The 13,710-nt window shown below is 45.2% G+C and overlaps 1 protein-coding gene across 1 annotated transcript in view; it reads right to left on the bottom strand.

Annotated features, from left to right (window-relative positions):
• The window catches only part of CSMD3 (CUB and Sushi multiple domains 3), a 1,283,181-nt gene that overhangs the window by 133,252 nt on the left and 1,136,219 nt on the right, over positions 1–13,710 (bottom strand). The window contains 1 exon segment of the mRNA XM_068130918.2: positions 5,453–5,626. Within this exon segment, the coding sequence (XP_067987019.2) occupies positions 5,453–5,626 (174 nt within the window).

Raw genomic sequence — 13,710 nt, 5'->3', positions numbered from 1 at the left:
CCCCCAGCAAGACCATCACAGCATACTGTATATCCCAAGCAGATCACATGTGTATCGATTCTCTTGAGTTCTGAATGTAGCAATTCCAGATCAGTTAAGGGGAGCGGATTCCCACGAGGCAGTGTATTTCATTGCCTTTGTTCCGAACATCTTACAACGATGTTGCTCTATTCATGGCGGTGAATGGAGCAACGATCACCTTCCTCGATATTAAAAGCAAAGGACTGAAGTCTTGCCAATCAGTTGAGTTTTGCTGAGATGATGGAGAGGGCCGCAACATAGCAAAGCACCAATATTTTGCTGGGATTGTGCTCCTTGGGTGTTGCGGTCAAAATATATTCCCCTGTAATTTTCAGGTGAATGAAAGTGATATTGATCTTCTCATTCAAACAATGTTCTCGGAGTAGACTACAGTTTTTTTTTTCATTTTTATGTTGATCTGAGGCTCATGGAGGAGATTGTACACGTAGTATCACATGCACGACAAGGATATTATGAGAGTTCAATATGATTTAACATGAATTACAAGGACACAAAATTGCACCAGATGGATCGACTCAGCCTGTCATCCTTTTGAGGTTGGCTAAATGAGTACCACCTTGCTGAGGGTAAGAGATCAACAACAATTGATCTGGGAATAGCAGTGGCATGTCCTCCCACCCAAGTGGTAGAAAACAGTGAAGGCGGAGCCTTTGGGTGGCCACCGATTTTGACTGACGCGTTACCTTACAAGGAAATTGGTATTCAATGAACAAACAATATATGGTGGATGTGATTTCTACCCGGGCTCTCAATATTATGAGTGAGTTCAGATGGGAACGCAAACAGGCCACACAGATATTTATTCTTTTAATTTTTGTATGCAATGCCGAGGCAGGTGGAGGAGCTGGAACATAGAATGGACCAGGAAGTAACAGCAACAGAATTACATTAGCAAGAGAGGGTTAGGGGGTGTGGCGGGAGCGGGGGGCGGGGGGTAATTAACACAAACAGCAGGGTCAACGGCAAAATAGACGGAGACTTGGAGAACTAAAGTATGTGGGCAAAATGAGGGTGAGGGGAGGACACAGAGGGTGAAACACCAAAAGGAAAAGGTGTAATACAGAGAGACTACCGACCTGTTTGTCATGTGAACGTGATAGGGCCAGATAAAACAGCATCATGGGAGATTCCAATAATCATGAAGCTGAGCAAGGTGTGAGGCGGGCCACCAGCGCAGAGGGGAGAGCAGTACTCCATCAATTTGCAGATGAAAGCCTTGTCGGTGGGTAGGAGTTCAGGTGTGCCAAGGAAGGACTTTACATGACAGAGGATGACCAGTCAGCGACTGGCTTTGTAGGGAAACTTGAAAATTGGGTTTGTCCAAGAAAGATCATAACCTGATAATAAAATGAGGCCCAACAGATGGAGTGACTGAACTTCTTCAATAGGATTGTTAAGGAAGTAGATGGGAGGGACCACAGACATTCCTTTCAGAGAGAGAGAGAGAGAGAGAGAGAGTAAGAGAATGTGTGAGATTTGTCTGGATCGAAAGATATATCCCTAGTGTTCGACCAGGTCGTGATTCTATCAAGGTCTGCAGAGAGGAAAGAGGCTCATACCAGCCTATCTGAAGGATGAGGGATGAAGGATGTTACAGGAGAAGGTGAAATAATCAGCAAAGAGATAAATACGATTCTTAACAGTCTTCTTAACTCTCTTTCTTATCTTTCCCAGATCTCCTTGTCTTTAAAACTATTGTGACAAAATAGAAATAGGCACAAAAGTACCGAGCATAAAATGGCCTACCATAAATTGCCGAATATTTGGACCAAAGGCAAACAAATACAGTTTTAATTTAGAAGTGAAAAACAATTTGTTTTGCATGTAGTGTATGTATATATATCGATTTATCGATTTATCGAGATATATATATATATATATATATATATATATATATATATATATATATATATATATCAGTTGATCTGGGAATAGCAGTGGCATGTCCTCCCACCCAAGTGGTAGAAAACAGTGAAGGAGGAGGCTTTGGGTGGCCACCGATTTTGACTGACGCGTTACCTTACAAGGAAATTGGTATTCAATGAACAAATACCTGGAGGGAGGAGTGGGATTTCGATGTTTTGACAAGAAAACCAACGTCTTCCGTTGAACTTGGGGCCGACTCAGAAGAAGACCTTTGTTGGTCGAAAGCTTGTCGACAATTAAAGATCGACGTCCTGAAGCTACGTCCGCGTCTTATTTAATGTAACGATTATTTATTTAATGCAAATGAGACGCCCTGCTCGTACTGTGGAGTTTCTACTATTTCTCACAGTTATATATATATATATATATATGCATCCTATATGTATGGAAGATGTTTCTTGAGTGGAGGATTGTTTTAAATTAACAGAGGAATGAAGAATAAAATTATTACATTGATATTATTGCATAATCCAAGTCCAGACCCATTAATTTGTCCATGGAACAAATGGTCCATGGAGCGAATTTGTTTGGTTTAACGAGAGCATGCTGTATAAGAGGTCAGAAATAAAAAATATCATGTGCGACCCCATTTGAGAATTCCATCAGGGAAATCTCTGCCTAACAAACCAGCACACAGGGGTTCTAGACTTTTTTGCACTTCACCACAATTGCGCTTTTTCATAATAAGGCTTGGCTTGGCGTCTGTATTTTGACATTTCCTGAAGGCATTTTGGAACCATCATTGAACCATGCCAAGCCCCGATGATAAATCCTGTGGTGTGTGACGCTAATTATGATAATCCGATTCATTTGTGTGTGACGTCAGCACATTGCACATTCGCACCATTTTTGAAGTGAACTGTGATGACGCCACATTGCAGGACGTGGAACCATCCCGAGTGGAACTCTGTTGTGTTTTGACAAGACACCCAGCGATCTGTACGGCCCCTCCACCCGTACACCATTCTTGAAGGTACCTTGCGAACGGATTTACTCGTCTTTTGCTCCTTTTCTACCTCCACGAGTTGTACTCCGTAGTTCGGATATTTCACCGAGGTCGATTGTGTAAATACGGCGGATGCACGGAATGAGCAGGTCACACACAGTGTGGCTGAATAATTCCAGTGGAAACTGCTCAAGGTCCTCGATGCTTCAAATTACCAGCTCGTTATGACATGCTTTCACAAACAGTGACAGCTCTATGTATAATAGCTTCATTGTCTTTCTCACAAAGAGAGCGATGGAACAACAGCTTTGTGGCTCCTTAACTGCCAGCATGTCAGACGTTTAGGCGCTGGCATTTCTGGAGCGCTGACTCTGTGTGCTGTGTGAATAATTCATCAGCAAGTGTCAATATGAGCGCACAGCCCCCATTGAAAGCCCACCATGCCGGTTCGATGCTCCCCTGCACCTGTCGCCTCCGATTGTCAGCCCTATTGCTCATGGTCTGAAGTCACGTGGCTAACATGGGGGGAGGGGTTTGGCGGGGGGCGGGGAGCATTGACCGAGAGTGATGGGGACGGGGTGCTGAACCAGAGTGCGATGAACCCGCCATTGTGCTTCACCTTGGGGAAAACACAGTCGGGCTCACGTTAGCGGATTTATCGAGGGAATTTGGGAATCGCGGCGGGGTTGCATTGTGACAGATTAAAATAGGCAGCGACAATTGACGTTTCGTCTTCAAATCAAAATGGCTTCAAGTCGATCAGCTGCCCGAACACCAAACAAAATGGAGGCAAAAACCCTCAAAAACCCATGTGGCTCAAAATCAGGTCGGCAGTGGCTCTTGTAAATAAGAAGAGAAACAAAGTATATTTCAGGCTTTAAAATCCTTCGTTTTCAGAAGCGTGTTATGAGTCTTTTACAATGAACATAAAACACTGACTATCCCTGATACAAGTCCAATTAATTTTTCTGTCCTCGATTATGTCATCGAACAGATTCCACAAATTATAGAATTGTGTTTCCCATTAATGAACCACCTTTAGAGGCCATTTTTCCCCGCAAAGCAGTGGTTGGCCTTTTTCGGGCACCGTGGTCCTCTTTTTGAGGCAATGTTTTATGCCCAGATGCTCTTCCTGCCGCCAACCCTGTTATTCGCCTCTTGCGACACACAGGGAATTACCAGTGAACTGGTGCTCAATTTGCCGACCTCGGAAGGATGACAGGCTGAGTCAACTCCCCTGGTGTTAATTCAGCGATCGACAGGGATTCGAACCCAGGATCCTAGGATCCCAAGCCGGCACCCTAACCGCTAAGCTGACACCAGGCTTTGCTTCCCATTAATAAGAATCAGATTTATTTCAATTAACTTTAGAGTTTAGAGCTATTTTATATTCGTGTGAAAGACATTAGTATGGACTAATACACAAAAGGGACAGCGTCCAATGGTTAAATGGGTTTTCAAAAGTTTATAAAAGACACCACCCTTGAAGCACTGGTTCTGCATCAAGGTTTTCATCTGAAAAATACCTCCCAATAAACAAAAGTAAGTGGCTGCTATTCGATAAAAACAAGGAGAAAAAGACATAAAATGTCATAGCACCTGTGGTTTTGGTAATTTTGCTGTACGGAGTTAAAGGCCATCTTTGGTCAGATTACAAAACAAAATATTCTGCATATGCATACATGTATTGTCTTTGTGCCAAGCATGAACAATGGCCACCAGTCGGCCATCTTAGATCTGATCTCGAAAAACAACGACATGCATACACAAGCCTTCATTCTTTATCTGTGTGCCAATTTTGAGCAAGATCGGTAAATGCATGTCCAAGAAATGGTTGAGGACGTGTTCAATACTAGTTTTTTTTTTACAACTAAAATGGCCGCCATTCTACCAGTCGGCCATCTTTGATCATATCGCAAAACAAATTGATATGCAAGTGTATGCCGTCATGTACTGTGCTTCTGCCAAATTTGAAACAGAATCGGACCATGCATGTCCGAGAAATCTTTGGGGACACGTTTAAGTAACAAAATGGCCACCATTTGGCCATCTTTGATCTGATCTCGAAAATAATGACGGGAATATGTAAGCTATAATTCATTATCTGTGTGCCAAGTTTGAACTACATCGGTAAATGCACGTCCGAGAAATGGTTGTGGATGTGTCAACATCGGGTTCCTTTGCAACTCTAATGGCCGCCAGTTGGCCATCTTTGATCACATCACAAAACAATATGATGTGCATATGTATACCATCACGTATTAATAATGAATTAAATCGGGCCACACATTTCCAAGATATATGGTTGCGGATGCACGTATGCACAGATGGACGGATGAGACTCGATCCATAAGCCCCTGTTTTGGACTAGGTGCAACGGGGACTAATAAAGGGTGGAGCAATTAGGTTTTTTAACAACATATTGTGGATTGATCAGGGTTTTTTGTTGAACCAAAATAAACAACCATCACCATTCTTGCCTCATGCTTGGCAGTAAGCAAGATAAAACAAAAAGAATTCACGGAGTGCCACACCTACCAATACATCTTGAGATGTTTCCGCTCCAGAGGCCACTGCCGAGGCATTCCCTCACCGAAGAGCCCACAAGGAGGAAACCAGCATCACAACGAAAGATGGCCGTTGCCCCATATGTGCTCTGCATACCTATCTTTCGGGCGTTGGCTGGAGATGGTAGATCTCCACATAGTACAACTGAAAAGACACGGGCAGGGCTTCAAAATCAATCGGATGACTGCTTGACGATCGCAGCTCTTGTATTGTGGTTTCAATCCATTCCATGCAGAACTTCAAGGAAGGATGGATCCACAACACAAATATAGACTGTACTTGGACAAAACCAAAATTATTCCATGAACAAGCAAACACAAGCATGCACAATCATTTAACACAGGCATGAAAATAATACAATATGTACATTTAAGCCCCCTATCATTTAAACCCGGTGTGTACCCCGGTTTAGAATAGGTACACCGTATCCCTGCGTGTCGTAAGAGGCGAATAAAAGGGTTGGCGTCAGGAAGGGCATCCGGCCATAAAAACATTGCCTCAAAAAAGAGAACCATGACAATTACGACTACATATGGGCAGGGTACAGCCCGAAGTACCACGTGGGGGACCCCACTCCCTCTCGTCAAAACTCAAGGTGGGGAACCCGATCGAAGCAAGGGTGGAAATCATTCCATTTATGACGACGAAACGTCTGATGCCCGACGTGGAGATCGGTTTCTGAGATTTGGGACATGGAATGTAGGGACAATGACAGGGAGATCAGGAGAAGTGGTGGAAGTAGTGGTCAGAAGAAGAGTGGACATATGTTGTGTGCAGGAGACGAGATGGAAGGGAAGTGGTGTGAGAATGGTGAAGGGTAGGCAGGGACAGAAATACAAGTTTGTGTGGCAAGGGTGCCCGGAGGGCTTCAATGGTGTTGGTGTCCTGTTTTCTGAGGAGATTGCAGACAGTGTGGTGAGTGTGACTAGAGTGAGTGAAAGGTTGATGATGGTGAAAATGATGATTGGAAAGCTCTTGGTGAACATCATCTCGGGATATGCTCCGCAGGTTGGTCGGAGTGATGAAGAGAAGGACAAGTTCTGGTGTGCTATAGAGAAGCTGATGGAAAACGTGAAAGATGAGGAAGTTGTTGTGGTAGGAGGAGACCTACATGGACATGTGGGAAGGAGTATGGACGGTTTTGAGGGAGTTCATGGGGGTTATGGATATGGTGTGAGAAATGGAGAAGGTAAAAGGATTTTAGAGTTTGCTGATGGAGCTGATTTGTTGATTTGTAATATTCAGTTCCAGAAAGAGGATAATAAGCTTGTTACATACACGTCAGGTGGGTCGACGACAACCGTTGACTACCTGCTGGTGCGTCGGCGAGATAGGGGGCACCTCCGGGACGCAAAGGTGATCCCGGGGGAGGAGGCTGTTTCACAGCACCACTTGGTTGTCTGCGACATAAGGGTGAAAGGTGCGAGGAGAGCTCGGCGGGTGAAGTACCAACTGAGAATGAAGGTGTGGAGGTTGAAAGAGGTGACAGTGAGGGAGGCATTAAAAGAGAGGCTGAGTATGGTAGAGGATGATGTGATTGAACTTGAAAGTGGTTGGATGTCAATGAAAGATAGTCTGTTGGGAGCCGTTGGTGAGGTATGTGGATGGACAAAAGGACCACCAAGGCACTCGGAAACATGGTGGTGGGATGATGAAGTTGGAAAGAAGATTGACGAGAAGAGGAAGAAGTTCAAGGAGTGGCAGAAGGCGAAGGGTATGGGGGCAGAAAAGGCAGAGCATGAAAGTTATAAGGCAGCCAAGAAGGCTGCAAAGAAAGAGGTAGCAAAGGCACAGGAGGCATGTAGGAAAATGTTCGGAGAGCGCTTGGATTCGGAAGAGGGTCAGAGAGCTGTATTCAGGATTGCAAAGCAGATAGCGAAAGAGAGGTGTGATGTGATGGGGGTGAGTTGCTTGAAGGATGAAGTGGGACAAATTGTTGTGGACCCAGATGGAATTAAAGGAAGATGGAAGAGATATATGGAAATACTGTTGAATGCAGAGAATGAATGGGATGGCAACATAGAGAGTAACCCAGTTTTAGGACCGGCAGAGAAGATAACCGAGGAGGAAGTTGAGGAAGCGATAAAAGCAATGAAGAGTAGAAAAGCGGGAGGGCCGACGGGAGTTGTGGGAGATATGTTGAAGGCAGCGGGAAATTGGGGTGTGAAGAGAATGGCGGAGATCTGCAATCTGGTGGTGAAAGAAGGCCGCATTCCAGTGGATTGGGAACTGAGTACCCTCGTCCCTCTATACAAGGGGAAAGGTGACCCTCTGGACTGTGGCTCGTACCGAGCGATAAAATTATTGGAGCATGGAATGAAGGTATTGGAAAGGGTGTTGGAGAGGAGGATAAGGAAGAAAGTGAAGATTGACGAAATGCAGTTTGGATTTATGCCAGGAAGAGGAACGACAGACGCGCTTTTTATTGTGAGGCAGTTGCAGGAGAAGTACATGGAGAAGAGGAAGAAGTTGTTTCTTGGGTTTGTTGATCTGGAGAAAGCATTCGATAGGGTTCCACGTGAAGTTGTGACATGGGCATTGAGGAAGTTAGGAGTGGAGGAATGGTTGATCAGAGTAGTGATGGCAATGTACAAAAGAGCGCGCACAGCTGTAAGGACGAAGGGCGGGAACAGTGGTGAGTTGGAGGTGAAGGTGGGAGTGCATCAGGGGTCGGTACTAAATCCACTACTATTTGTAACTGTCATGGAGGTGCTGGCTCAGAACGTAAAGGAGGGTTTACCGTGGGAGTTGTTGTATGCAGATGATCTGGTGTTGATTGCAGAAAGTATAGATGGACTGAAGGAGAAGATGAACAAGTGGAAGGAATGTATGGAGACAAAAGTTCTGAAGGTGAATATCGGAAAATCGAAGGTGATGGCAAGTGGTAAAGGATGTGGTGAGGTGTAAATAACTGGGAAGTGGCCGTGTGCTGTGTGCAGGAAGGGTGTCGGAGTGAATTCCATTCAATGTACAATGTGCGCTGAGTGGGTTCATCAAAAATGTCGTGGTTTGAGAGGGTCATTAACCAGTGTGGCAGCTACATTCAAGTGTAAGGTGTGCACAGAGGGAGCTGCAGATGGAGGAAATGTTGAGTTGGATCTTGGAGATGGCATGAAGCTGGAAGGTGTGAAAACATTTTGTTACCTTGGAGACATGCTGAATGGAGAAGGTGGATCAGACTCGGCAACGGTTGCTCGAGTGAGATGTGCATGGAAGACGTTTCGGGAACTGAGTGGCGTGCTGACGAGGAGGGGAGTGTCATTGAAGCTGAAGGGAAAGGTGTATGCTGCATGTGTGAGAAGTGTTATGATTTATGGGAGTGAGACATGGGTAATGAACGTAGAGCAGCAACGAAGGCTGGAAAGGGTGGAAATGCGAATGGTTCGGTGGATGTGTGGAGTATCGTTGAGAGAGAGGAAGACAAATGATGAATTGCGAAACATGATGGGAATAGAGCCTGTGATGGATGCTGTGAAGAGAAACAGGTTGAGATGGTTTGGTCATGTGTTGAGGAAGGATGAAAGTGACTGGTTGGAAAGAGTGATGGAAATGAATGTAGAAGGAAGTAGAGGACGGGGAAGACCGAGAAAGACTTGGCTAAAGATGGTGGAAGAAGAAATGCGGGCAAGGGGGTTAACAAGGAGAGATGCAGAAAATAGGGCAAAATGGAGAACATTGTCATGGGGACCGCAAGGCTAACCCCCGCTCTGGCAGGGAAAATGGCCTTAAAATGCATGTTGTTGTTGTTGTTGTTGTTGTACATTTAAGCCATTTGATAGTCCAAACAGGATCATGCAGACTGCAGTAGTAGTGCACTTACCTTTGAGCTGTATAAAGTGAGTTTGATTCCTGTGCCAACTATAAACTGTTGGAATGGTGCTTCGCAGGTGGGGCATTGCTTCAATGAGTGTGCCGTCACATGGATGGACGTTAGGCTAGCATTAGTTGGAGTTGACGTGGAACATTAGTTGGTTAAGGGTCCCATGTGTCCTGCAATTGAATACGTGAGTTATCACCAGCACCTTGAAGAAACACCCAATTCCTGCCCTGACCTACAGGGGGCAATGCATCATCAGCACATCTGCACTCCTGAGCAATGACACAAATCCGTAAAAATATTCTGTATATGAGAGAAGAAGAAGCACATTGCTAACACAATAAAGTTGGCTTTGACAAGGACAATGCGAGAAAATAAATGTTATCATGTCCTCCGACTTGAGGCTTGGTTACTGAGAGAGTTTCACAGGGATGATTTTTTTTTTTTTTTTACAGTATCTCAGGCTCGTAGTGGAGCTACACACACACACACACACACACACACACACACACACACACACACACACAAACACACACACACACACACACACACACACACACACACACACACACACACCTCATAGATGTGGACAAGCAGACAAATACACAAGACACAACACAGGTTGTGTCTTGTGTATTTGTCTTGGAGGAGAGGAGAAAACGTTAGAGGAGAAAACGAGCTTGGTGGAAGTACTGTCACCTCCAAGGGCACCTGCGACGTCACGACAATGGTGACGCCTTTCTCAACGCACTTAGCGGGGAAAATTTATTTAGGGGAGTTTTAAAGACAAATTTTTAGGGGAGACAAAATTTAGAGAAAATTTCTCCTCCCCATGGATGCCAACCTTTGGGGAGTGTCCATGCTTGTAACCTTCTAAATGCTGAATGCCAAGCAAGGAAGTAGCACACACCATTCTTAAAGTCTTTGGTATGACTCGGCTTGGAGTTTGAACCGATGACATCCCAGCCTCGGAGCAGACCCTCTATCTATTACGCAACTTAGTCTGGCATTCTTTATTGAGCGTAGAACACCGAATGCTTGTTTTGTGATATGACAGATGGAGTCTTATATTGGTTACAAGCAGGGGTACCCGGCGTTGCCTGGTGCTGTTCTAATCCTTTTGCCATTTGGAAGAAATAATAAAAATAAAAATCCATTTTTTTTGTTGAGGCCAAAACCACTTCCCTACATCCACCAAGGAATAGGGTCAGGGATCATTACCTTTCAGATAGCTACAAAATAGATTTTAAAAACCCGACTTTTTCTTAAAAAAAAAATTTTTTTGCCTGAAAGACTCTCCGGCGAACCTCAAAGTTTGACGAAGATTTGTTTGGCCATCTCTGAGAAAAACGGCGACACACACACAGACAAATACCTCTCTTATAATACAGATACAGATGCTTGTAATCTATTATCAAAAGTACGTGGTAGAGTAAGGAAGTAGGCATTTATGGAACCATGCACAGCTTGCAAAATCTGCCACAAACACTTTGCACCAAATTCCATTACATTTCAAATGTAACACTGTGTCATTCCTCACATTAAGATTCTCCTGGCCAGATACATCAATAGTTATGCCCTTTCTGTCCTGTTTTGAACATTGGCTGACCTATCATCTTGCACTCCTAACGCACAGTAAGCTTCGGAGAACCAAATGTGAAGGAAATTCCATAAGCACCAGGTGTTCGATCACTATTCCAAATTGAAGGTCAGTCGGATATCCACCTCTTGGAATATTGATTGCAAGTTTCAGTACCCATTGCAATTATGTTTAAATTCCTGATTTAAACCTTCATAATGCATTTGCTGCTTTGCAGTGTGGAACAATACGCACACTCGTAGCACGCACAAAATGAGTGAGATATCTCCATTGAAAGGCTGCTCTGTTAGATCGAAGAAACATCTGATTCCAGCTTCAACAACATCTCTAAAAGGTTCTCATGTACAAATTGAGTGACGATCACTCAGCCATCTACGGTAGTACTCCACACGTACCATGTGTGGTGAAATTGTACTTTGGAAGTAATAAAAGATACTCTTAGGCCTCGTCTTGAACAGTTATTATTAACATGTTGACATCAATGCCGAATTATATAAGACCAGCAACGGTACTCCCCCTATGGGCCTTATGGGCGGGGCTTCAATTGGGAGGCCCAAATGAAAAGGCAAAATATCAGAAATTGAAGGCTTTTTAAATTTTTAACGATTCATATAAACAACCGTTAAATCATATCACACGCAAATCATCAAAATCTAAACAGTATTTGTAGAATTTCAATAAAAGCCACATCACTGTTCTTATCGGTAAATATTGTTGTGGATTTGAGAATCCTGCACGTTGTAATTGTTGTAAATATCACCCTCTGTAAATTGTAATGATTCTTGTAAATACCTCCATTTGTGTAAAGGTCAAAGGTCGTCCCCTTAGCTAGTCCATGTACAAGCACGTAGAGAACCATAGAACCTCTCTATAGTTATTTCTTATTCTATGTTAGTTTAAGGCTCTGTTTCCCATTAATTGACATTGCATTGCACCAAATGAACTAAGGTAGAATCCCCTTTCAATTGCCCCAAATCCCCTTTCAATTGCCAACTGCAAACTCCATTGAACACGAGGTCATCTCGGAGCAGAAGGTGGGAGGAGTCCGCCAAGCGCCAGGAACAAGGCGTGGCTTTGCCAACAACTCATCAAGGGGCGGGATCGGTGAGCCCTCGCGACCAATCAAGGCCGAGGCGAGCTCACCAATGGGCGTGTCCAAAAGGCCAGCGGGTTGATCGCCACATGCCTCATAAAAAGGAGGTTGGGAGGGACTGCTGGGGAGATGAGTGAGGAGGACGCACCGAGCAGTTCGGTTGAGGAGGAGCTGAGTTGAGTTGGGTTGACCTCAGTTGAGTTGAGTGATCAGAAGATTGAAGGTTTGAAGAGAGGAGACGCTGTTTGCAACCAGCCCCGGCGCGCTCGCAGCTTTGATGCGCAGTTTCGACCCGCTGCTACGCTGGAACCAGATTGCGGGGGCATCGGTGGCCGTCGACTTCCAGCCCGACGTCCCGTGCGGGATCACGCTCCAGCCAGCGTCCAGCTGAACCTTCCTCCCCTTCCAGCCATTCGTTCCTGCCCTCATTCAGCCATTTGTGTACGTGAGTTTGTCTTGTTTATTCTGTCGGGGGAATAAGTAAGACTGTATAGATAAGCTAGAATTGCACTGTGTCTTCTTCCTCTTCTGTAATTATTTTCGTATCTTTCCTTCTCCCTTGGTTTCTTTGACTTGTACATAATTAGTAATAAATTCCTGTTCTTCCTACCTTTGCCTTCTTTCCTTCACATCCGTTCGTTTTAGAGGTTTCCACATTGAACACCTGTGGCACGATTTGGCCAACGCTCAGAATCGGGTTGAGTCTTTGCTAATGGTTCAAACCGCGGGCTGCTAAAAACCGCTCGGCAAATAACATCTTGTCCGTGGTTTCGAACGGGGCTATCCACCGGCTTCGTGGAGAGGTTGGCGGAGGTGTACGGGACTCCCTTGACCAATCACCTCGGCCAATCTCACCCCACGAAGAAGCGGGATAGTTCCAGGACCGGGGAGACGGCCAGCTTAACAGGACAAGGGGCTAACCACCCCTTGCTAACGGGAGAGCCGTCCCCCGTTTCCGCAACAATTGGTGTCGGGAGCGAGATTCGGACCCGAAGTGCGCTTAGCGTACTCAAAATTACGAGTGGCCAAAATTTTATTTAACACCACTAAATTTTAAAATCGTGCCATGGATAATAAAGACGACCGGATGCCAGTAGGGGAGATAGAAGGGGTAGAGTCGACCCAGGACCCCAGGGAAATGTATATAGGGGATTGGGGGAGAGAGAGGAGGAGAGCAATGAGGATGTGGTAGCGGGGGTTTCAGGCGCACAAGATGGCGACCTCGCGCACGAGGTTGGAGGAGCACAAAATGGCACATCGCACATGGCTGCGGCGGCCGCGCCCGCTGCACAAATAGGGGGAATTGATGTGCGGGACCTCATGGCGCAGATTAATGCAGCCATACTAATGGGGAATATAGGATTGGAAAACAGAATGGGGGAGCGATTGGAAAATCAAACCGGGGGGCTAGAAGCCAAATTTGGGGGGCTAGAAGCTAAAATCGGGGAATTGAGAAATGACATGGGAAGCCAAATCGGGGGGCTCGAAGGTAAATTGGGGGGCCAATTGGAGGACATGGGTAATCAAATTGGGGAAATGAGGGATGGGTTAGCGGGGTTGGAAAATAGAATGGCTGCCCAGGAGAACCAGATGGAAGGGGTGAAGAATGGGTTAGGGGGGTTAGAAAACACAATGGAAGGCAAATTGAGGGAAATAGGGGAGCAATCCGCCCGGGAAATTAAACAGATGGGGAATCAGATAGAGGAGGTGAAAATCGG

The sequence above is a fragment of the Myxine glutinosa genome, chromosome 11 (assembly GCF_964187855.1).
Source record: "Myxine glutinosa chromosome 11, kmMyxGlut1.1, whole genome shotgun sequence".
Taxonomy (NCBI): Eukaryota; Metazoa; Chordata; class Myxini; order Myxiniformes; family Myxinidae; genus Myxine; species Myxine glutinosa.
The sequence above is the reverse complement of the archived record's forward strand: the minus strand, read 5'-3'. Positions and strand labels throughout refer to the sequence as shown.